Raw genomic sequence first — 25,457 nt, 5'->3', positions numbered from 1 at the left:
AGATCAGAATGTCTCCTTTCTTCCCTGAGCCCTCTGTCCTGGCAACTGCCTCCACTCCTGAGGCTCATCCACCTTCCACCAGCCCTGCTGTCTAAAGAGAGCTCTGGAGGAGGCTGGAGAAAGTCATGACCCTCTTCACCTGCACCATCTGGGGTCGCCTGGATTGGCAGTTGGTAGCTACTCTAGGTGAAGGGCTAGTTTAGAGGCTGGCTGCCTCCCCCACATCCTTAGCTATCACCTTACCCACATTCAGTTCCTTCATAGCGCTTCTTTTGTTTGTTGTTTAATCCTGGGGCACAGTGGCTCTAGCTCCTCGAAAACCCAGGATCTGAGCCATGTCTCTGGAACTCCAACTGCTTGGGCACAGAGCTGAGGTGTTCAGGGAGGGAGGGGAAGCGGGGACCACAGACAAGTCCCTGTACCTCCAAGGGACACAGAGGGGAGGCCAGGGGTGACAGGAGCCCCTCGGGCTGCTTCTGTTCCGAGGACAGTGTCAGAGTTCTGTCCATTTCCACGGCAGAGGGGGGCATCCTAGAGGAAGAGTTCCTGAGCTCCGGCCTCCATTCATCCGTGTCACCGTAGCTGGGCATCTGGCGGGGGGGCAAAAAAGAGGGGGGCAAGCAGGGTGGGGAGCCTCCCCAGGGCACCCTGACTTCAGGGTTGGGAACCAGCAGGAGATGTATCCTGCTGCCCCTGTTCCCGATGTGGAGTTGGTGGTCACAGTCTTGGCTCTGCTACCACCTGTCCAGGCTGCCTACTGTGACTCAGGCCGTAAGGGAGGACAGCAGAAGTCACAGCTGCTCTCAGACCACGAAGGCCCTGGGCCAGGTGACCACTGAGACCAAGGTAAGGGTGGGGGAAGACATGCAGCCGCCTCCAGGCAAGCCCCTGGGGGTCCCCTCCACTGCTCACCTGTGCCGGGGGTGGGTCACCCCGGGGCAGCTGAGTTCCTGGACTCTGAGTCGCTGAGGTTGCAGGGAACAAGGCCAGGTCATTGGAGGTGGAGGTTCCCAAGATGTAGCCAGTGCGGTCCTGGGGAAGGGGCTGCTGAAGGAGCTTCAGGATGCGGCTGAGGTCTGAAGACATGCGGGACTCCAGCCTGCCAGGCAGAACTCCACAGTCAGGGTCAGGGTCACGGTTGGCAAGAGCAGTTTAGGTCCTGAGGGCAGCCCTCAGTTTTGTAGGCTTCAGGCTGTCCCTGCTGGATGAAGCTATCTCCCCGCTATAATCTACATGAGTGCTAGGTCGCTTCAGTCACATCCAACTCTTCGCGACCCCGTGGACTGTAGCCTGCCAGGCTCCTCCATCCATGGGATTTCCAGGCAAGAATACTGGAGTGGGTTGCCATTTCCTTCTCCAGGGAAATCTTCCCGACCCAGGGATTGAACCTGGGTTTCCTGCATTGCAGGCATTCAAAACTCTTTAATATCTGAGCCACCAGGGAATCTCCTACAATCTACAGCCTCCGCCCAAATTCCCCTTAGTACATCCCTGACTCTGATAATCACAGTGATCAGGCAGCTGCACACATCATTTAGTCCTCACAGTGAAGTTTTTTTAGGAGGGAGGGTAGATACCAAATTACTTAATTTGAAGGAATGGTACTAAGGAAAGAACTTAAGTAGATGTTTCAGTACAACTTATAGAATAGGTGAAGGTAACCCAAAAACACCTGTACTGCCTTGGTGAACAGAGAAGTCACCCCCGCCCCCCCAGCTACAAGAAACCAGCCTAATGCTTAGCTCTCCTTATCACTGTTTCCCAGAGGGTGCTTGAGAAAGAGACAGTCTGTCCTCATCATGAAGTTTTGACACAGGTATTCTGGTTACTCCCATTTCACAAAAGAGTAAACCAAGGCTCAGAGTGGTTGTTACTTATACACAGTATTGCTGGTAAGTTACCAAGCCAGAATTTGAACCCAGGACTGTGTTGCCCCAAGCCCTCACTCTGCCACACAGCCCTGACATCCACAGGCCACACCCCCCTTCCAAGGGCTCATGCTATTTTTTTTTATATTTAAATATTTATTTATTTTGCTGGAGAGGGTGTGGAGAAAAGGGAGCCCTTTTACACTGTTGGTGGGAATGCAAACTAGTACAGCCACTATGGAGAACTGGGTGGAGATTCCTTAAAAAACTGGAAATAGAACTGCCTTATGAGACTCTGATGCTGGGAGGGATTGGGAGCAGAAGGAGAAGGGGACGACAGAGGATGAGATGGCTGGATGGCATCACTGACTCGATGGACCTGAGTCTGAGTGAACTCTGGGAGTTAGTGATGGACAGGGAGGCCTGGTGTGCTGCGATTCATGGGGTTGCAAAGAGTCGGACACAACTGAGTGACTGAACTGAACTGAACTATGACCCAGCAATCCCACTGCTGGGCATATACACCAAGGAAACCAGAATTGAAAGAGACACGTGTACCCCAATGTTCATCGCAGCACTGTGTATAATAGCCAGGACATGGAAGCAACCTAGATATCCATCAGCAGATGAATGGATAAGAAAGCTGTGGTACATATACACAATGGAGTATTACTCAGCCATTAAAAAGAATACATTTGAATCAGTTCTAATGAGGTGGATGAAACTGGAGCTGATTATACAGAGTGAAGTAAGCCAGAAAGAAAAACACCAATACAATATACTAACACATATATATGGAATTTAGAAAGATGGTAATGATAACCCTGTATGCAAGACAGCAAAAGAGACACAGATGTATAGAACAGTCTTTTGGACTCTGTGGGAGAGGGAGAGGGTGGGATGATTTGAGAGAATGGCATTGAAACATGTATAATATCATGTAAGAAACGAATCGCCAGTCTTGGTTTGATGCAGGATACAGGATGCTTGGGGCTGGTGCACTGGGATGACCTAGAGAGATGGTATGGGGAGGGGGGGGAGGGGGGTTCAGGATTGGGAACTCATGTACACCTGTGGTGGATTCATGTTGATGTATGGCAAAACCAATACAGTATTATAAAGTAAAAAAAAAAAAAAAAAACCTACTATAAAAAAATAATAAAATAAATATTTATTTATTTGGCTGCACCGAGTCTTAGTTGTGGCAGGCAGGATCTTTAGATGCGGCATGAGAACTCTTAGTTGCAGCATGTGGGATCTAGTTTCCTGACCAGGGATTGAACCCAGGCCCTCCGCATTAAGAGCACGAAGTCTTAGCCCCTGTACCAACAGGGAAGTCCTGGACCTACAGAATTTGTTTCAGCATGAAGTTACACCCCTCTCCCCGCTTGGCATGTTTCAGGTTTGCTGGGACAAGCCATCCAAGGAACTATCCTCGGTGAGAGGGCTGGGGAGGTCTGCAGCTAAAAGGGGCTGGCCATTCTTAAATCACTGGACTTCCTTGTGGCTCAGCTGGTAAAGAATCCACCTGCAATGCAGGAGACCTGGGTTCAATCCCTGGGTTGGGAGAATCCCCTGGAAAAGGGCAAGGACACCCACTCCAGTATTCTTGCCTGGGTCGCCAAGAGTCAGACACAACTGAATGACTCACTTTCAGGATTTCACTTTCATTCTCAAACCCACGGGACATGCAGCGATGTCCCCGAGGCACCAGGAGGGGGCGCCCGTGCCTAGCCTGCCACGGGCCTGCCCTCCGTGGCTGCCCCATCCCTGCCCACAGGTCACCCACCTGTTCATCTGGGCCTGGAGCTGCTCTAGCCTGGAGCCTAGCTCCCGAGGCCAGCAGTCTGAGTCTCCCTGAGGGTTTGGGGGGCTCTGACTTGGCCTGGGGGGCACTTGCTGCAGCAACTCAGGCCAGAGGCCAGATGCGTCTGAGATGCTCAGGGAAGGGGCTGCACCTGCAAGATGGGGAGAGGGAAGCTTGAGCCAAGGTCCAGCTGGTTCTGGAGGTTGGGCCTTCTCGAGCAGAGCCCGGGCCCTGTTCCCTACCTGCTGCGGGAACACGGGGTGGGAGGAGTAGATCTCCTTCCCTGGGTGTCCTGCCCCCATAGAGGCCTGGCTTCAGGGACTCAGAAGGCTGTAGCCCAGGGAGCAGGGTGGGACCCCAGCCTGGGGGAGCTGCCCGGGTGGGGATGTCCAGCCCAGGCCTCACTGTCCAGGGAGCTGCCGCCCAGCGGGTCTGCAGTACCTTGATGTGCAGCCCCGGGGACGGGCCGGTATCCACCCCTGGGGGCAGCCCTCACTCAGGCTCTGAGGACACAGTGGGAGGAGGGATACAGGGGCCTCCGATGCTGAGCCTGAGGAGGCCTCTCCTAAGAGAGGCAGGATGGGGAGGACCTGCCAAGGGCCAGGAGGCTGGGCAGGGCCTTCAGGCGAGGGAGGGGCAGACTCTGGCAGGGGCTGATTTTGCTCACCTGACTGGTTGTCACTGAGGAAGAAGCCCTGGTGGTCTTGACTGCGTGGAGCCTGTTGGGGTGATGCCTGGTGACCACCGCCTGCCTTGTGGGGAACAAGAGCATCAAGTAACAGGGACCACAGCCAGGACCGGGCCTCTCTCCCCTCCCCTACCCCCATGGCAATGAGGGGAGGGTGGTTGCAGGCGGCTGGGCACCCCCAGCGTGTTCCTGGCAGCTCCTCTCCTGCATGGACTGGCAGGGGATGCCCAGGGGCTTGGAGCTGGGCAGACCCCAGGGGGTTCTGAGAGAGGCTGCCTTGAGCAGCAGCATGGGGGTGGGGGAGGCAGGGGAGCTTTCTCCTTCCTTTTCCTCAGGGCTCTGGGACACCCACCCTCAGCCTGGGCCTACAGGACAATTCCCCCTGAGGGGTGGAAGTCTGGAAGTCCCAATCCCTTTGGGGGTGCTCTCATCCATGCCCTTGGCAGCCCACCCACCCTGGTAATAGGACTTGGGGGCACCCAGGGGTTGCAGATGTCCCAGGCCACGGATACCACAGCCCTCTTGCTCGAGTGTCCAGCCACTGGGCACTTGGGCCACCTGATGCCTCCTACCCCCTGCCCCCCGCCCCCCACCAAGGCAGAGTCCTCACAAGAGGCCTCCTAGACAGGCCAGGCAGGAAGGGGAGAGCCTGTGGAGGGGAGGACAGCAGAGGGCAGGGTGGGGAGGGCCGTCCAGAGCAGGTAAACCTGCCTCAGCTCCACCTCCAGATGCTGGGTGCAGGGCTGGGCCAGCGGAACCCTCCACCTGAGGCCGGGGGTGGGGGCTCAGTGCCCAGGCCTCAGCCACTGTGGCCCCTGCTAGGCGCGCCTGCCCCCTCCTTCCCACTAGCTGGTTCCCGGCCCTGCCCTGCATGCAGACCCTTCTGGGCACTTCTATTCTGGACTGGCTGACCCATGCCTTGGCCACCCTGAGCTCCACTGATATTTGGCCTCACTGCACACCCTTGAGACTGCCTTGGTTCTTCACTATGGAGCTCTTGGGAGTTCCCTGGCGGCCTCATGGTTAGGATTCTGGGCTGCTGCGGCCCAGGTTCAATCCCTGATCAGGGAACTGAAATCCCACAAGCTGCTTGGTGAGGCCAAAAAAAAAAGAGAGAGAACTATTTAGCTCTTTCTTTTTTTTTCTTTCTTCTTCTTGGGTTATTATAATCTCCTCCACTGAGTGATAAATTTGAGAGGACAGATTGCTCTATCACTGCTTACACTTCTGGGACCTGGACCGTGAGCTCGGGGATGGCAGACACTGCTGTCCACCCCCACCGCCCCCCTTACAGCTTAGAAGCATGTAGTGGGAAAAGCCTGGGCTATGGAGATGCACAAACTTGAGCCCCATTTTGGCTGCACCACCGACTATATGATTTAGTGAGTGACTGTGGCTTTAGTCATTTGTCTGCTAGGACCCTCAGTTTCCCTATCTGGAAAATGGGGATAATACCACCACCTCCAGGAAAACTAAATGAGATCGTGTAGAAGGAGCCCAGTGCTTACCACATAGTTGGCACTCCGTAATTGGTAGCTATCTTCATACTTAGCATTATGTTGGCCATGGGAGGCACAGAAGTGATTATGACAAAGGATGAAGAGGCGGGGTTGAAAAGAAGGGAAGCGGTCAGATGGGTCCTCTCCAGCCAAGCAGGCCAAGCACTCAGCAGGCTGACTGGCCATGGCCCATTACAGGCTGGCTGAGGGCCACCCCCGACCCGGCCCACCCATCCCAGACTCACGTCCCGCAGGTTGAAGGTGACTTCCAGCTTACTCCAGAAGCTGTCTGCGAAGGCAGGGTACATGTCCAGCACCTCCAGCAGGTCTGCCCGCTGGATCTTGTGCAGGTCACAGTAGGTCAGGGCCCGTACATCTGCGCTGGACTTGCCCGGCCGGGCATGGAGGCTAACGGGCTCTCCAAAGATGTCATTCTTTCCTGCCAGCCAGAGGGGTGGGGAAATCTCCAGGGCCTGGCTCCCTACTCTCTTCTGAGGAGCCTCCCTAAGGACCTCTTAATCTTGACCTCACCCAGCTTCAGGGATCCTGCCAGGCGGGGGCCTGGAACAAGGCTGGATGTGCTGGCTGAGGGCAGGGAGTATGCAGAGACCCTTGCCACCCCAGCCTGTGGGTCCCCTTGCTATCTCCAGGATCCTTGGGATCACCTTCTACCAGAATCTCCTTTCTGTTTCCCACTTGCTTGGGAACTGCCCCTCCCACCCCTACCCAGGGAACAGCAGGCAGAAGAGACACCAAAGGCTCCTTGCCCAACCTCTTCCTCTCAGGCTGGCCATGGAGCTGCAGAGTGGCGGGGATGAGGGGTCAGGACCACCCAGCTCCCTGGGACAGCACCTCAGGCTTCTCTCTCTTCGGTTCCCACTCCCACTGTGGGGCCACGTGACCGGCATGGCCCTCTCTGCACTCCGGTGTCCCCGCTCTAAAATGGCTATAACCATATCTGCCCTGGCTGGGCCCCCGGGCAGTCCAGGGGAGCAGAGGTGATGCTGGAGGAAGTGCCTCGGAGAGCGAGAGGCACCAGACAGGCAGATGCAAGGCGTTAGGGTGGACGATGTCACGGGGTGGACGTGGGCTGGATGCGGGGACAGGTGGTGAGGGTGCTGGGCTGTTCTGCTGCCAGGCACTGTGCTAGCCACAGGATAAAAACATGACTAGGGCAGAAGTCCCACCCACAAGGAGCCCCCCAAATCCCCAACAGACAGATTATAGAATGATCTCTAGAGCCTCAGAACAAGTAGGAGCCAAGAGCAACGGGCCTACAGAAGAGGGAGGGGTTCATTCCACCAGGAGTGGTTGGAGGTGGGGAGGGGTCTTACAGAAATCTACTCAGGTGGAGCCTAGGCTGTGAGAATCTAGGAGGGCTGGTCCTCCAGGAGAAAGGCAATCGGGTGGAGGACGCAGGCTGTGGTCTGTGCAGCATAGTCAGGGTTCAGGGCAGAGAATCCAGGGCCAGAGTGCCACAGACCATGATTATGATGGCCACTTCCCACAGGAAAGTCCAGCCCCCTAGCCTGGCCATTCTGCACGAAGGGTGCTAAGTGTTTGCTCAGTGATGGATGGCGGCCAGGACACGTGCCCCCAAGAAAACAGGATAAAAGGTCTCTTACAGAGGAGGGACTGAGGAGGCTCAGAGAAGGGAGGGACTCTCCAGGGTCACATATGAAACCCAGAAGCTAGAAATCTGGGCAACATTATAAAGTGATGGTTTTCCAGTAGATGAAGGATTATGACCTAATGTCCATTTCTACTCAGGACAAAATGAGAGTTCATGTCTCTAACTGAAACTTAAATTGGACTGGCTTCTTAATTATTCATAATAATTATCTCTCCCACCTGAACGGCACTTCTAAACTTGGCTGGGAACGAGGGACAGGCTCATAGAGGAGCTGAGCTTGAGCTCAGCACTGAAGGATGCCTGAGGTCTGCCAGGCACAGGTGTGAGGCAGGTACTCCGAGTGGAGTGGCCGCTTGTGCAGAGGCACAGGGGTGGGACAGATGGGCAGGTGCAGGGAACTAAGTAGTCTGATGGCTGGAGCATGAGCCACCAGAGGGAGGGTGGCAGGACCCAGGGGTGGCCAGAATGTGGAGGGCCGTGCACAGGGGTTGACATTTGCCCCATGGGTCATGGGGAACCATGAAAGGATTTTGAGCAGAAGACCATGCACAGATGTGAATTTCAGGTCACTGGGAGGTGGAAGATGGAGTGTGGGGTACACCAGATTCAGGGCTGTGGGCAAGGAAGGACACAGTGAGGACTGGGCCCAGGCAGGGACAAGGAGACAGGTATGGGACAGAGAGATCTCAATGCAGGGAACAGATGGGGTTCTGTGGCTGCCTGGATGGTGGGTGTGGGCCAGGAAAGGAGGAGGGTGCTTCCCTGGCTGACTCCCAGGTCTCTGGCCCGGGGAGTGAGAGGTTCACAGTGACAGGGATGCTCATGGAGCTGCCTTTGAGGGAAGATGATGATTTCAGATTAAGATAAAGCTGTTTGGTCTGCCTATGGAATATAAGGATGGCCATGTCTGGAGATGAAAGGAATCTTCCAGTCTGTGGAGAGACTGGGGCCGGGACAGAGCTCTGGGGGTCCATGTGGCACAGGTGAGGCTGAGATGATGAGAGCAAGGAGCTGGCCCAGGTGAGGATGTAGCGAGGGCAGGCTGGAGGGAGAGGACTGGGCGGAGGGATAGAGGAAAGCCCGGCCAGGGGCACCAGGGGACGGGGAGGCTGACGGCCTGGTCAGGGACTTGGGGAGGGCTGAAGGCAGGGGGGAGGTGTGGAAGATGAGAACCACCTCAGACATGGCAAGTGACCTGTCCAAGGTGAGTGACCTGCCCCACGTGAGCAGCAGAGGCTGTGTGTGCCCCCAACCTCTCCCCTGTCCAGAGTTCCTTATCCTTCCTCCAAAGTCCAGCTGTCCCTGCAGCTGCACTGACCACCGCCCCCTCTCCACCCCATACAAGCCCCTGCCTTCTCACCCCAGCTTCCTAAGAGCACAAGAAAGTCGCAGCTTGCCTGGACTTCCTCAGCCCTGGAATCCCTGTCTGTCCACCTACCAGACCTCTCTGAGCTTCAACTTCCCTATCAGGAAAATGGGGCCTGTGGCCCGGGTTGGTGTAAAGGATTCCGTGAGCTGGATGTCAAGCTCCCCCGTGGCACATGTTCAGCACGTGGCAGGTGCCATCGGTGTCCCTGGGAACGGCCTGGTCCAGGCAAGACACCTCTCCCACCCCACCCACCCCCAGCCCGGCCCTCCCCGCCCAACCCACCGAGGATGGCCACCACCACGTCGTCGCGCAGGATCTCGATGGAGCCGCGGGAGATGAAATAGAGCGTGGAGAGCACGTCGCCGAGGTGCACCAGCGTGTCCCCGGGTGGCGCATGCGTCGTCTTGAACTTGACGGCGAGGGCGCGCAAGCAGCCCTTGCTGGCGCCGTGGAAGGCGGGGCAGTGCTGCAGCAGCGCGCGGTGCAGGTGCAGGCAGATGTCGGCCTGCAGGCACTCGGGGAAGCCCTTCAGCACCTGCGGGGGCGGTGGGGGCGTCCAGCGGGGTGCGGCCGGGGCGGGGGCTGGGGGAGCGGGAGGTAAGGAGGGGTCTGGGGACGCCCAGTGCCTGCGGGACCTTGGTCTCCCCCCCCACCGCCCTGCCCCGGGGGCATTCGCCGGAGCTGGGACTTGAGCGAGGTGGCCCGCCCCACCCGGGCCCGAGGGGCAGGGGCTCACCGCATTCATGTCGATGCCGTTGGTGTAGGACCAGGCGTGTTGGAAGTACTCCTCCAGGCGCTGCCGCAGGGGGTTGGGAATCTGGTGGAAGCGGATGAACTCCTTGACCCGCAGCATCTGCGTGTGGTAGCGAGCCGTGCCCGAGTACAGGCGCTGGATGATGGCCGACACGTTGCCGAAGATGCTGGCGTACATGAGGGCTGGGGCAGGGCGGCGGGATGCGGGGGCTGAGCTCCAGAGCATCTCCCCCAGGCCTGCTCCAGCTTCCCCCACCCTGGGATCCCCCAGCCAGGGAACCCTCTGTCCAGGGCGAGGTCAGAAGTGTCCAGGACGGTGCCAGGGTGTCTGGGGGGGACAAAGACCCCTGGGCTCCTTGGCAGCTTCCGGGGCCCCATAGGCCAAACTCCTGAGAAGAAAGAACTAGGGCAATGGGTTTTTTTAGTTCAGATTTGTTTTCTCTTTCAAGCTGTAAAAATATTATAAAGGGAAAACTCTTGGTCTGTTTTCACCCCTTTTCCCCCCTTGTTTTTGTTTTTCTGGGCTTTCACATCTCTAAATACTCTGAACATGACAACTTAATCTGCGTGTAACATTCCACACTGCCTCTCCTGTTCCTAGGCCACGTGTCTGGAAAGGAAGGAAGCACAGTGCCGGGCCTGAGAGTACACAGCCCTGAGGGCTGGTTCTCTGGGAGACGGCCCCTGGGCTGGAATTGGGTCTCTCTGTAACCCCTGGCAAGCTAGGATGTCCATTTTCTTGGTCTGTAAACAGCTCATACTATGGCTGTCAGGGAGCTGTGATGGGAACAAAGCATGGACCTCTGATAAGGACTTAGAAAAGTGCCTGGCAGGGACTTCCCTGGAGGTCCAGTGGCTAAGACTCCATGCTCCTAAAGCAGGGGTCCCCAGTTTGATCCCTGGTCAGGGAACTAGATCCCACATACTGCAGCTAAGAGCTCACATGCCTCAACTAAAGACCCTGCATGCTGCAACTAAGACCCGGCACAGCCAAATAAGCATATATTGAAAAGAAAAGTGCCTGGTGAGCACATTTCATAGATGTGGACCTGTGCTAAGAAGGGCCCTGGGTTTTGGTTTAGTGCTCTGCTCTCACTGTCTTGAAATAGTTGATAATATTTTAAACAAAGGGCCCTACATTTTCATTTTGCATGAGGCCCTGAAAATGAGGCAGCTGGCCCTGATCCCTGGCATATATCGAGGGCTATAGATTCTGTATATAGTTAGTGTGAAAGTGTTAGTCACTCAGTCGTATCCAGCTCTCTGTGACCCCATAGACTGTAGCTCGCCAGGCTCCTCTGTCCATAGGATTCTCCAGGCAAGAATACTGGAGTGGGTTGCCATTTCCTTCTCCATTTTCTTCTGCCCAACCCAGGGATCGAACCTGGGTCTCCTGCATTGCGGGCAGATTCCGTCTGAGCCACCACGGAAGCCCACAGTTAGTGTACACACATGCAAATATTCATTGTGCTGCAAACTTAGGACCTGCCAATCACAGAAATTGTTACTGTGTTATATTTCATTACAAAACTAAACCTGGAATTCTTGGGTAAGGTCCCAGACACTCACAGCCAATGAGCATCACGCAGATGGAGAAGACCTTTTCAGAGTTGGTGTTGGGGGAGACGTTGCCAAAGCCCACACTGGTGAGGCTGCTGAAGGTGAAGTACAGGGCGGTGACGTACTTGTCCTGCACTGAGGGGCCCGAGGCTGGGTCACTACCGTTGTAGCGCTTGCCGAGCTGCGCGCCCAGGCTGTCCAACCAGCCGATCTTGGGCTCCAGGTAGGGCCGCTCCACGTTGCCGATGGCATACCAGATGCAGGCCAGCCAGTGCGCGATGAGCGCAAAGGTGCACATAAGCAGGAAGAGAACCGCCGCCCCATACTCAGAGTAGCGGTCTAGCTTCCGAGCCACACGCACCAGCCGTAGCAGCCGCGCTGTCTTCAGCAGTCCAATCAAGGTTGTGGTCTGGAGAGGCAGGGAGGGGCCCCCGGGGCTGGGGTCAGCCCTTGAGAGACTGTGACCTTGAGGTCCCTTAGGACCACATTTATTCCCTTGCAGGTATGGTCACATAATCATTAACAAACACTTACGGAAAGCCTGCTTTGGGCCAGGCTCTCGGCAGCGGGACACTGTGTAGGACCTTAAGGAGCTCTCAGCCTAAAGCTCAAAATAGCTTTATGGTTGCCAGGACAGAAGTCTAAGGAGGGCACAGAGGAAGGGGAGGAAAAGTCTGCAGTGACAGGGCAGGGAAGGCTTCCTAGAGGAGGTGACACAGGAGCTGAGTCTTGAAAGATGAAGCTGGGTCTCCAGACAGGAGGGAGAGGGAGGGGCATTCCAGGCACAGGCAGCAAGCAATATGAAGAAGGGCATGGATGTGTGAAATGGCATGATCCACCTGGGGAACCAAAGGTGGTGCTGCAGATGAGAACGTAGAGCAGAAGATGGTAGAGTGGTGAGGAACGAGCCTGGAAGATGGGCAGGGGATGCTGCTGTGGCTACAGGCTCCTCAAAGAGCTTGGCTTTTATTCCATGCTACTGGGGAGCCACTGAAAGTTCTGAAGACTGGATTGAATGAGGGTCAGGGTGAGATAAGTGATCTGAAACTTGTTCTGGCTCCTGTATGCAGGGGGTGAGGCTGGCAGGTGTGGGGCTGGGGCAGAGGTGGTAAGAAGGCCACTCCGTGTCCAGGCAGGGGCAGTGCAGGTGGAAAGGGTGGGGAGAGCACTTGGGGATAGATTTGCTGGAAGTGGGTGGGTGGGCATGGGAGCATGCAGTCACAGTGGACACTCCATGCTGGACAGGCTAGGTGATTGGGGTGTGACTGGAACACAGGAGGCAAGCTATTTGAGTGGAAATCTGATTCCAAAGGACTTCCCTGGTGGTCCTGTGGTTGAGAATCCACTGTGCAATTCAGGGGACATGGGTTCCATCCCTGGTCTGAGAACTAAGTTCCCACATGTTGCGGAAAAACTAAGACTTCAAGCCACAACTCCTATGCCCAAGAGCAACAATGAGAGAGTCAGTAAGAGTCCACGCCCCACAGCGAAAGATCTCGCGTGATGCAATGATGATCCCGCAGGCAGCAATTAAGACCCGACAGCCAAATAAATAAATGAATGAGTGAATGAATAAATAAATAAATATTAAAGCAACAATAACAATAAAGCTGATCCCAAGGAGATGGAGCAAAAGGACAGACTGGGACTAGAAGCTACGAGAACAGCATGAAAATGCCCTCATGTCAGCTATGAGAGGCAGAATGGGCAGAGTGGAGGGGCTGGGGCTGAGGAGGCAGGGATTTCCAGAGTAACTGTGGTTTAGAAGTCAGCAGGATGGGCGAGCCGCATAGGAGTGCCTGTCCCAGGAGGGGTGGGGTTCGGGAGCACAGAGAGGGCACCCAGGCCTAGGGGAAGCCCCAGACACTCCTTCTCCAGGGCGGGGAGGTGACAGATGTCTGAGGTCCCTCCTTCCCACCACTTGCTTTGGCAAAGGTGCCCCATGCCAGGTACTCCCTGTACCCAGGGCACAGGGGGACGGCCTCGGGGGGCCGGCCTGAATGGGGTTCGCTCACCTCATCAGAGCCGGTGCGGAAGATGAGCAGGTCGAAGGGGATGGCGGCCACCATGTCGATGAGGAACCAGCCCTTGAAGTAGTGGACGGCGATGCGCCGGGGGTGGCTGACCACCTCGTCGTTGGTGTTGACGTAGGTGGTGCGGAAGTTGATGACGATGTCCACCACAAACATGATGTCCACGATGAGGTCCACCACGGTTAGCGGGCTGCAGGTGTAGCCGCAGTCCCCGCGCTGAGACTCGTCCTGGTCGCTGAGCAGGAAGGCGGCCGAGTAGGGCGTGAAGACGGCTGTGTAGATGACCAGCAGCAGGATGAGCCAGTCCCACACAGCCTTGAAGGGGCTGTAGTGCAGGAGGGTCCCCCGGTGGATGCGAGGGGCCTGCAGCTTGTACTCTGGCAGCACGTCCGCTCCCAGGGACAGGACCTGGGGGTGGGGACCAGGCAGAGGTCAGCCGGGTGGCCCCTGCCGAGGAGATGGCTCTGGGAGGGGTGGAGATGCAGGGGTGAGGCCGAAGATGGGAGATGCGGGAGAAGGTGGGTGGCAGGGCAGTGCAGGGGAGAGGGGATGCAAAGATGGGGGTGTGGCCCGTAGGACAGGGACAGTTCATAAGGGGACAGGAGTGCTGGAAGGACGTGCCAAGAGGAGGTGGGGTCCAGAGGAGGGGGGAAGCTCTGTCTCATAGTGACCCCAGGTTTGAACTCCCTCATAAACAGGCCACCCTGGAGTGGGTGAAGACGGGACTGGGGGAGGGGAGAGGGGAGGGCCAGGTTCAGGCCGATTGAGGGGGTGATGACGGGTAACTAGTCTGTCTGGTGGGTTTGGGAAGTTTCCAGTGGTCAGGTTTCCCATGGGAACAAGTCACCCCCAAAGTAGCCTCTTCATTCCTGAGGGCCCTCAGAGCCTGGACCAGTGAGGGCCCACTCTGGGGCCAACTCTCAGAGCCTTCCACGGAAGGAATCAAATTTGGGGGGTGTATAGTTAACCTGAACCCTTGATGGGTCTGGGTACTGGTGGCCTTGACTACTTTGCACATGTCCAAGGGGGAGTTGATCATTGCATTCTGAACCCCCTCTGCTCTGCCCCTCCGACCCCCACCTCTGAGGTTTCAGCCAACATACAATCACCAGGGCCCAGCCTAACATGCCCAGGCTCTGCCCAGCATGAGCCTGGGCAGGTGGGAGCAGAGGGCCTGCCTTTTGTAGCCAGACCTCCCAGGTTGATCTGGGGTCTGACATTGCTGTCTGTTTTTCTTGGGGCAGGTTTTGTAACTTCTATGAGCCTCAGTTCCCTCACTGGCAGAAGGGGACAACAAAGGACCACAAACTCCACGGGGCTGTTGGCTGTACTAAGTAAATGAGCTGGTGCATCTTTTTTTTTTTTTGGTAGTGCCGTGCGGCATGCGGGATGTTAGTTCCCTGACCAGGGATGGAACCCATGTTCCCTGCCTTGGAAGCTCGGAATCTTAACCACTGGACTGCCAAGGAAGTCCCAAGCTAGTACATCTTGATGGCACAGGCCATTACACTCGATAATCACTCCTCTCTGCTCATCGCATGTCAGACACTGCCCTGACAAGGATGGGGCCTGAAAGGTGTCCCATGGATCATCACCACACACCCACCCACACCCAGGATAGGGCCCTGCAGATGGTTCTGGTTTAAGAAAATCTGCAACATAAGGTTCTGGCCCTGAAAGCCAGATCCATTAGCAAATGGGATCACAGTATGGAAGATCCACCCAAAGGCTGGTTTCAACCACACGGTCTCCCATCTGCCATCCAAACTCCTGGGAGGGGCCACAGTGTCCTCACCCTGCAGGGACCTCCTGCTCAGCCTTGGCCTCATCTCCTGTTTGGCCTCCCTGGGAAGTTTCCTCTGACCCTGCACAGACCTGACCCATGTTTTTTGATTTTCTCCCGGCTCTTTGTAAATCTCCTGACAGCACAGTTATCTCCACTGACTTACAGCGGCAGCTCCCTCGTCCCGCATGCCCCTCTCTCAGTCCACATGGGGGCTCAACTAAAGGGGACTGAATGAGCACGGAGAACTTGGGTCATCATGGCCGTGTCCACCCCTGGCTGCTCAAGACCAACCAGGAGGAAACAGCAGAGCACACGGAGAGGGAGGGAGGCGGTCAGAACTCGGAGGGCGGGGTCAGAAGAAGTGTCCCCATCCTAGGGGCTTCTAGTTGGGGTGCCACCTCTTCCACCACAGATCTCCGGAGTCTCCCACCGCCTCTGGGGCCAGCATGAGGGGCCTCTCCAGTGACCCCAGAGCTGCAGGGCTGTCAGGACATAGGAGCCCAGGTATGGGCTCACAGCCCTCTAGGCCCTCTGAGTTCTGGTTGAGGCTGGTGTGACTTCCCTGCTCTGGGCCATGCCCTGAGCTCTGGCAGGCTCCTCCCCTCATTAGGGGCAACATGGGGTGGGTTAGTAAAGCCAAGAGGGGCTGGGGCAGGGGGCAGGACAAGTTGGGTGGGGGCAGGGACCACGCACAACTCTCTAGTCCAACAGCCCCCATCACCCCATCACCAACCCGAAGGTCCCCAGGTGCACAGCTAGGTGGGCCTCCTGGTCACTGGCCCCCCGCTCCCCGCCTGATGTCCAAGGGCCCAGCCCTACAGCCTGGGTCTTTTCTGCCCCAGGGCTCTTGCACTTGGTGAGTGGCTGGGTCACAAGGAGTTTCCAGCCCACCTGCTCCAGCACAGAGGGTGCTTCAGGTGAAAGGGGGTGGGAGGCAAAGAGCTGCTCCATCCCCTCAGGGAGCAAAGTCCCAGGGGAGTTGGAGGAGGCCCCTGACCTCGCCCTGCACCCCCTTGCTCAGCCCTGGCCAAGGCACCTCTCAGTGTCTCCTAGGGCCAGCACCCTCAATGTCAAAGGAGTCCTCAGAGACCATGTGGTCCAAGTCATTCATCCAGACGGGACCCTAGGGCCCAGACAAGGCACAGGTCTCTTGCCCAAGGTCACATAGCAGACAGTGGCAGGCCCCCTGAACCTTGGGCAGTGCTCTCTGCACTTCCCTCTGGAGAGGTCAGCTGGGGACCGGGGCACAGGCCCCAGGAGGAGGGACAGTGTGGTCAGATGGAACAGAGGACCCAGGGCAGTTTGCCCTGGGCTGGCCAAAGAGGGGCTGAGGCTTTCCTGACTGTTCCCCAGGGACCCGCGCCAAGGGAGCTGAAGATGCCAGTTTCCCTCCCCACTGCCTGGACTGCAGAAGCATCCTGTCTTAGGGGCTGGCTGTCACCTCAAAAGCCAGGGGCAGGAGCAGGGCTGGGGCTCCCCACCCTCTTCTCAGTATGGCCCTGACATCTCTCCGCTTCTCCTTCTCTGAGACTGGCAGAGCCTTGGGTGGGTCCCAAGGTGTCCTGCCAGGTCCCCCTCCCGGCTTCTCCAGGCCTAGGATGTGGCACTGCTAACCCACCCTCCCCTGGCTCCGGGAGCTGCGAGTCAGGATGGGAGTCTCAGGGTGGGCCTTTAGGTCTAAACAATCAGACTCTAGCAGGACAAGAGGCCTGGAGCTCAGACCAGACACCAAGGGGCTGGGCAGGCCGGCTCCCTCTGTTCATCCAGCCCCAGAGGAGTCCAGCACCTGGGCCTGAGGAGGGACTGTAGGGCCCAGCACAGCCCCACCCACCCTGGCCTGCAGGCCGCACCTGGGTGACCTTCTCGGTGACGTTCTGGGTCCGCTCCACCACCTTGTGGGGCGCGATGATCTCAATCTCTGTGGTGGAGCCGGAGCGGTGCTTCTCCAGGTTGAACTCCACAAAGTTGAGTGTGAACTGCGGGATCTGGCTGATGGTCCTGTACTTGACCCTGCCCGCTCCAGGCCCCTGTGCCCCTGGCCTGCCATGAGACCCATCTGAAGCCAAGGCCCGGGTTAGAGCAGTTAGAGCTGGGGACCTGATGCGACACCCGATGCTGCCACCTCCCAAACGCCACATGCCCCTCCCCCTCCCATGCCCCTCGCCCCGCCCCCTCCACCTGCCCCGCCCCTGCCCCACTTGCCCCGCCTCTCCCCTCCCGGGCCCGCCTCGCCCTGCCCCCTCCACCTGCCCCCCCCTTGCCCCGCCCCGCCCCCTCCCATGCCCCGCCCCGCCCGCTCCACCTACCCTCCTCCTCACCCGAGCCCAGGAAGCTCTGTCGCAGCAGGCGCTGGGACAGGCTGCGGCTTCCCCGCTTGGCCAGGAGCTGCGCCAGGTCCTCGAAGTTGAGGATGAACATGATGACCGCCCCGTCCTCGTTCTTCACGGGCACCACATCCACCAGGCAGCGGAAGCAGGAGGCTGCAAACACCGTGGGAAGGGAGGGTGGGATGTCACCGGAGGGGTCCTCTCCTGCAGGAGCCTGGCCTGGGGAAGCTAGGCTGGGGGCTGGGTTAAGGTCAAGTTGAGAGCAGCCATGGGCGGGAGAAGAGGCCCGCAGAGTGGCCAGAGCTGTTGGTGACACTGCCCAGCAGGGCCCCACCCACAGAGCAGAGGTGGAGAAAGCCGCTAAGCTCCTCATTAGGAGATAATGCAGCCTCGGGCCCAAGTCCACACTCGCCCCTCAGCTTGGGGCTTAACCTTGAGGTTTGCTTCTGCTGTAATTAAAGCTGAGCAGATGGGGGTGGATTAAGTGGGGAAGTGAGGCTGGGTCTCCTACCCCCAAGTAGCTCTGGCTGGCCCTGGGTTCAGCTCCTGTGCTCCCGTTCCCCAAAGATGTCCTGCTCCCCTGATGCTGGAGGGAACTCACTGAGAACACATCAAGTGCTGGGCACCGAGCCCGCAGGCACTTTAGGGCTCAAGCTCCATGGTGGCGTACTTAGACCCCTGTTCTGCAGAGCCTGGGCTTCTGAGAAACTGACCTGCCAGGACTGGCTGGGCCACGCATCAGGGAGGGCTGGGGCCATGGTGCGGGGAGCCCTGTGCTCTCATACACAATAGTCTGGAGAGGGATGGGGACTTGAAGGGCTGAGGACACTGGAGTGAGGGCCAGGCTGTGGCTCCAGACCAGGAAGGGGCCTGTCATCTCAAGGCAGAGGTGCTGGGACTAGGGGTGAGGCAGGTGGGGCAGCGGCCTGGGGGCTGCAGAGGGAGAGGGAGATAGATGGCAGGGTGGGGGCGGGACAGGCTCTCCTGCTACTTACGCAGCCATCACAGGCTGCCCAGAGCCAGCCATTGGCCCTTTGGTTCCTCTTTCTCTGCTCCAGGGTCTTGCTCCCTCTCCCATGGGTGAGTGGAACAAAACAAGCTGAAACTGCCATGTTCCCTAGAGCCAGGCAGCAGGCTGGGTGGATGCCCTGTGAGCCCTGCTCCACGGTACCCGGTCATCCCATGTGCTTCAATTCAATGTTGATGGGTGTCAGGTCCAAGGATGCTAAGGGCAGGGGACTTGGGTAAACATGACTAGCAGAAAGCAGATTTGTCTGTCTTGTTTGGTGGAGGCCATGACCTGTCCCAGGTGTTGTTTGTTAGCTGAGTGAATGAAAGAATGAGTGTAAATGTGAGTGGATAGGAGGCTATTACTACTTTGGGGTCCATTAGAATCCCTCTTCCCCAGATCACCCTCTGGTGCGCCCTTCCCTTGGCGCCTTCTCACCCCCTCAGTGCTGGGGTGCAGCCGAGCTGTCCACCTCCTCCCTCCCACTTTCCTCCCTGCAGCAAGAATCTCCCGGATCAGATTCCCGGACTCCCAAGCACCAGGCAGCCATCTGCCAGCTGCCGCGGGCCCCGGGGGAGACATCCACACTGAGGAGAGGCCGCCCGCTCGCCTCTGAGACCCACTCCTGGGCTCGCAGGGCTGTGGGCCTGCTTCCCAGACCAGAGCCTGGCACTCTCATCAGCACAGGGCATGGCAAGGCCTGGGTGCTGGGACCCACCCCGGAAGCCTCCTTGGCCAGTGGCCTGAAACACCACCCGCAAGGCCATTCTCTCTCCTCACTCTGGCACTGCGGAAATCTGGCCTGGTGGGGAGCTGGCAGAGCTGGGCAGGGCTTCCAGGCTCTATGCTTCTAGGGGCTGCCAAGACCCAGCCTGTACCTACTGATGCTGTCTTTGGAAAACTAAGGCTGAGAGTGAACCAAAGACTAGCCCATCAGAGCAGTGAGGGCTGGAGAGCAGCTTCACGTAACACCCCCTGCCTGACCTTCACACCCGCTGGCTGCCTTCGGGCTGATGGAGACAGGAGGATTCAGACGAGATCAGAGCATTCTTTTCCTGATCCCTAAGCTGTCTTGGGCTTCCCTGGTGGCTCAGACGGTAAAGAATCTGCCTGCGATGCCTAGGTTTGATCCCTGGGCTGGGAAGATCCCCTGGAGGAGAGCATGGCAACCTACTCCAGTGTTCTTGCCTGGAGAATCCTCATGGACAGAGAAGCCTGGCGGGCTACAGTCCATGGGGTCACAAAGAGTTGAACATGACTGAGTGACTAAGCACAGCACAAGCTGTCCTTGCTCATGAGTGAGTGTGGGTGACCAGAAGTGGGTGAGTGTGTCACCCTAGGGGGTGCCCGGGAGTGGTGGTGTTCCTGTGTCCTCGCCCTGATCCTGGAGGGGGGTCGACAGGCTCTGCTTGCCCTCTCTTGCAGGGCTTCCTCTCGGGGCCCTCCTCTCTGACTCTGGACAGTGGGCTCATCTCTCCCTCTGGACAGCACACTGCTCCCGGCTCTGCTCTGCCTCCCAGATGTGCCCCTTCCTTCAGTTTCTCATAGTCCCCACCCCTCCCCTTGGAGGCTCTCTTGTTGTCTGTTGCCTCTATCTCCTTACACCCTGCATCCGGCATGTGGTGAGCCCTCAGGGAAGAGCTGGTGCCACAAAGGCCGCCACGAAGAGTGCAGCTGCTCCACCCTGCCTCCCCACTGGGTGTCTCTGGCATTCGTGGGTGAGTGTACACAAGACACTGGGACCCCAGACCTCCGCCCATGCCCTTCTTCCTGAACTGGAGCTGAGGACTGGAGGAGCCCCAGGCTTCCGCGAGTCTGGCTTGGAGATTAGGGGACTCTCTGGTTTGGGGTCATCACAGAAGACGATCCAGCCAAGGCAGGCAGGCGGGGCTGGGCCCCTCTGCCAGGTCCCCAGGGGGCGCAGCAGTAGGACTGTTCTCCAAGGCTCCCTCCAGACTCTCATTGGCTTGAGTCTTGTGGCCATCCCCATGCTTCCTAGCTGTTAGGTTCTTAACTTTTCCTCGTGAAGGTAGATGGCAGCAGAGCCAGTTTCTCAGGGGTCTCTGAGCCTGTCTCATGGGGTAATTTTTGTCAAATTGCCTGGCCTCTTTGAACATAGCTTTACGCAGATGTACAATGTGGAGGTGTATGGCCACAGACTCCCTACTTGAATTTGGAGAACTATCAGTGGTTTACCCCTTTAGAGGAAAAGGGGATTATAAATCAGCTAGAATTCTGTAGGGGGTGGGGGTGTGACTCTTCCTCTAACCAATGGAAGATGGGGGAGAGGAAGTATTGACCCAAGGAAGGGAAAAACCACCATTAGGATGCCCTTCAGCAGGCTATAAAGGCCATGTGAATATGATAAAAACAAAATAGAAAAAACAATCACGTGGTCAGAGTGGACCAGAGGGCGTACATAAGTTATCTGAGCATCACATCCTTCTCTTAGGGGAATGCTGGCCCGAAGGGTCCCCTTTCTAGGTTTCACACCAATTTCAGGTAGGTCCCAGGTGCTCAAGGTCTTGGACTATCATGGGTCAAGGTGGGCTTCGTTGGTAGCTCAGATGATAAAGAATCGGCCTGCAATGTGGAAGACAGAGGAGCCTGGCAGGCTACAGTCCATGGGGTTGCAAAGAGTTGGACACGACTGAGTGACTAAGCACAGTGCACAGGTATGTGGGTAACTTGTCATTTCCACCCACAGAAAACCTCTAAGACTCAGTCTCCAGGGCTCCTTCTGACTGCTAGAAGATGCCAGAGCAGGGTTCTGAGCACCTGAGGATCTCAGAGGGTCAAGGCTTGACCTCGACCTCAGCCCCTGGCCCAGGCACAGTTAGGGTGCTGAGGAAACCCTGAGAGCCCTGAGCTGACATCACTGGGAGTCTACGATCAGCTTTTACGCCTCTCAGGCCCAGGAAGGGCTCTGAGGTCAAGGAGAGGGACAGAGGGACCTGTTGGCCTCCGTCATTCCCTGCTGTCCCATCCTGTTCCCCTGGGACCCTTCTCACTCCTTTGACTGTCACCTCCTCTCTGCAATGATGTGAGGAGGTGAGGTCACAGCTTTTAAAAATATTCTGACTTCGTTAACCCTGTGAGTGCTCCCAAACTAAGCCAGGTTCTTCCTAGTCCCCTAATCACTACAGACAGAGGGACAGCCAGGACCTGCCCAAGAAGCACCTCAAACACCTGAAACACACACACACATGCTCAGGTTTACACTTAGTTCATGCCCCACACACCAGGCCCCTGCAACCATGACTGTGAGCACCTTTCAGCCTCAGTCCAAAGGTGCCTGCCCTTTACCTGCACTCCAGTGGCCCTCATGCTTTCTTCCCCAGGGAGGGTCCTCTTGGGCTTCTTTCCCCAAAAGTTCCACCTCGGAACACAGAGGCTGTTGGGTTCCTTTCACCCCTCTTGGGATTATTCGGACCAGATATATCCGAGGGAAGAATCCAGAGACTTGGGGTCCAGTCCCAGCTGGGACCCATGCAGTAGAATCCTGGCCAAGTTCTTTCTTTTTCTCGGGGCTCAGTTTCTTTGCCCATGAAATGAGGGATTAATTAATCTAAGCCAGTGGTTCCTAAACCTGACAGGACATCTAAACTGCCAGGGAGATTTTTCCAAATACACCTGTTTGGCCCTCATTTCACATCTCTGAGTCAGCCCCTTTCTAGGGAAGGTGTGTTTTGGAAAACAAGTTCCAGGTAATTCTGATGCAGAAGCAGGCTGAGGGGGCCACTGATCCAGGTGATTTCAAAGGGACTTTTGGGACCCTAATTCCCACCCATCTCTTTCCTCTCCACACAGACCCAGTGGAGACACTGAAGTACTGAGGGGAGAGCCCTGAGGGGCTCCAGAATTTCTTATCCTCGGCCCCCGCCCTATGCTTCTGTTCTGTCTGCAGTAGCTTGGGCTGGCAGTAATATCCCAAACTGGAAAAGCCTCCAGGGCCAGCACCAACTCCAGACTCTGTCTCCCCAAAGAGCTGGGGTCCCTGAGCCACACCCAGCCCTCTTTTCAAGCCAGCCGCCCCCATGCCTTGCCTGGCCCCAGAGGCCTTGAGGGGGTGACTCCTCCCCTAATCCCCAGAGCAGACGGAGATGAGGAAAGGTTAATTTCCGTCCCAGCTGCCTGACAGCTGGGGCTGACAGTGACAGAGTGGACAGCCAGGAGACCGGGGACACGGGGGAGGGACGATGGTGTGGGAGGCCCTGCATGCGGCCAGGACCAGTTGGTGGCTCAGCCTTGTCTCTGGCCCCTGAAAAGGACCTCAGAAGGCATTGCACCCAGGGTCCAGCACTTTCTCCATACAGCTGAGGAAATAGAGGCCCAGAGAGGAGACAAGATTCATCCAGGCCCTTTGGTCCCCGGGGTCGGTGCCCTTCCCAGGACCACTCTGCCTGGACGAGAGAGGGGCCGAGCCTGCCTTGCAGAATCTGTGGCCTGAGGGTGCCTCACCATCCTTGCGGTAGTAGAGGATGTCCACCTTGCACTCCTCGGCCCCCAGCAGGGCCTGCGCTAGGCGGGACATGGCACTGCGCGGGGTGTTGGGGCCTGTGAGGAAGTCGCAGGTGCATGGTCTCTGCATCACTTCCACTCGGGAGTAGCCGAAGAGTTCACAGAAGCCGTCGTTGCAGTAAATGATGGCACAGTTCTCCATCTGAGCGTTGGCGATCAGGAACTTACGACCTGGGGCGGGAGGTGGGAGCCCATGGCAACCAGGACCAGGCAGTAGGGAGGGAAAGATCAGAGGGACTTGTGGGAACGGTTGGTGTGTGTGTTCGTGGGGGGGGATTGGATCTGGATGCAGAGCAGAGCCGTGATCAAAACGAAGGAAGGGGAAGGTCAAGTCTGCGGAGGGTGGGAAGACCAAGAAGGCCAGAGTCATGGGGGAAGGCCATGGGGCTCCTGGGAGTAATGAGGGGGTGGTCAGGAGGGGGAAGCAGGACGATGATCAGAGAAGGGGAAGGGGAGTCAGGCCTGGGAATTGTGGGAAGACCAGGGCAGTAATGGGGTCGGTGAAGTGGGAGAGAGGCCCAAGTCTTCCTGGAGCAAGGAAAGGGATAGGTGAGAGGGAGCAGGGGTGTGACCAGCTGGGGGCCCGGCCTGGGTGAGCTCCTAGAAAGACCAGAGTGGCTCGGTCAGGAGGTGAAAAGCAGGGTGAAAAGGAAACCTCTGGAGGAAGTTGCAGGTGGAGAAGGGGTCAGGAGGGAAGCATGACAGGTATACAAGGGGAGGTCAGGGCTTAGAACGGGCAAGAAAACAACTCAGGGTGAAGCGGGGAGCTGCACTTTGCCCAGCGTGTAGCAGAAGGGAGGTGGCGTTGGAGGTAAAAGTAGGGGCTCGCTGAAGAAAAAGGTGTTTCTCGGACACTGAAGGGAAGGATATGCGTTTGGCATCAGACACCCCCCCACCCTGCTCCATTCGAAGTTAGTAAAGGGTTCGGCCACTCCTGCCGCCGAACCAGGGCTCCAGATCATGCCCCAACCCACCGCACACACACTCACTCTGGCCCTCGAACTTGCGGATGATGGTGTCCAGGTAAGTGTTTTGGGGCGCGACGTGGCCCCTGCGGACCGGCATCTTTCGGCTGCGGCCTCTGCCCGGAGCCAGCAGCGCCCCGGCTCCCTGCTTCTCCGCCTGTCCTCTGGCTCAGTGGCGTCCGGCTCCGGTGGGCGCCGCCCCCGGGGAGGGCCGCAGGGCTTCGTGCCCCGCCCGCCCGCCTGCGTCTACCCCTCTGCTGCCCTCCCCGGCCGGCCGCTCGCCGCGCGTCCTTCCCTCCGTGGCCGCCCGGGAGCTGTCCGCGCCGCGGTGCTGAAAGGAGGCAGCGGCGGCGGGGCGGGGTCCGCGGGGCGGGGGCAACTTTTCCGAGACTCAACGGGGCAGGGGCGGGGCCCTGACTCTTAAGGGGCGGAGCTGGGCGGGAGTCCGGCGCCAGGAATCAATCCGGTAGGGCCTCTTTGAGGAGCTTCTGCTCTGTCCCAATGGACTGTGCCCTCGGCCCTCTCAGACCCGGTTCAGGTACCAGGGGGCCAATCTAGACATTGCCAGGCCGTCTCTCTCAAGCAGAGGAGGAGAGGAGGAGCCGAAGGGGTTGTTAAAGGCCTCAGATGGTCTTCTGCTGAAGGTTTCTTTCCCGATCTGACCATTGGACTGGACTCGGGCAATGGTATGGATAGACCTTTACCAAGTGCCCTTCAACTGAATCCCAGTGCCCATGCAGATCTCCTAGTGGCAAGCCCATCCAGGACCTGGTACTGGCAGTGTAATGCACAAGGAATATGCAATGAGGTGCTTTCTTTAGAGGCCTGAGAGCTCTTGGCATACAGATACTGCTTGGGAGAAGAACAGATTTAAAACCACATATTAGCAAGTGACCACTGATAGAAGTGTCTGAGTGCTGGTTGAAAATGAATACAATAGAATAAGCAGATGGGGATGGGGTGAGGTTTACTGAAAGAGCCTTGGAGAGGAGTGGGGAAGGAGACCGCTGTTCACTGAGCATCTTGGTGAGCTTGAAGCTTTGCAGAGGGTCCAACAGCCAGTTTGGAGCCATCCTTGGAGGGCAAGCACCAACAGGGCATGCACTTTAGGCAAAGGCCGATGATGGAATCAGTGCAAAGGGCTGAGCTGGGAGGTGGGAGAAAAAGGGAATGATAAAGACCCTCAAATGCCATTTTGAACATCTAGATTTAACTGATGGACAACCAAGTTGTTAAGCAGTTAGACATGAAGGAAATATTCCAGTGAAAGAAACTTTACAGCGGAGATCCAAAGAAAGAAACTTTACAATGGCGGGTGGGGGAGGGAGGATGGACAAGGAGGCTCAGTGAGAGTTTTGCTGGAGTCCAGGTGAGAGGCTTGGAGTCCTGGGCTGGGTGTGCCTTTGCCATGCAGAGCCACAATGCCTGATGGGGATCTCGTTGGCCACTGTGGCTGGGGGGTGGGAGGGCTGCAAGTGTGGCCTCCGGTGGGGTGGGGGGGGGGAGGCAGAGTTGTCAGGGGGGATAGCCTGGCTGTGGAGGAAAGGTGGGGCTGTTTCTCATGGGCTCAGGGCATGGGGTGCTGAGCTCTGAGGAGAAATTTGGGCAGTGGCACACTCACTCACTCACTTACTCACTC

At 57.4% G+C, this 25,457-nt stretch overlaps 1 protein-coding gene across 1 annotated transcript; it reads right to left on the bottom strand.

The window, feature by feature from the left end:
• Positions 1-305: 305 nt before the first annotated feature.
• On the bottom strand, positions 306-23,918 carry KCNH6 (potassium voltage-gated channel subfamily H member 6). Its single transcript, XM_052657235.1, has 14 exons — positions 23,843-23,918; positions 22,794-23,024; positions 17,315-17,476; positions 16,847-17,052; positions 13,193-13,618; positions 11,187-11,586; positions 9,601-9,800; positions 9,147-9,399; positions 6,108-6,301; positions 5,872-5,910; positions 4,343-4,427; positions 3,658-3,826; positions 913-1,099; positions 306-590 (listed from the first exon to the last, which is right to left on the bottom strand). Exons 1-14 carry the CDS (start codon positions 23,916-23,918, stop codon positions 306-308), a joined length of 2,913 nt encoding a protein of 970 aa, XP_052513195.1.
• Between the last annotated feature and the right edge of the window lie 1,539 nt (positions 23,919-25,457).

This window comes from Budorcas taxicolor, chromosome 19 (assembly GCF_023091745.1).
Source record: "Budorcas taxicolor isolate Tak-1 chromosome 19, Takin1.1, whole genome shotgun sequence".
In the NCBI taxonomy this organism is placed as follows: Eukaryota; Metazoa; Chordata; class Mammalia; order Artiodactyla; family Bovidae; genus Budorcas; species Budorcas taxicolor.
This window is presented reverse-complemented; position numbering and strand designations above follow the sequence as displayed.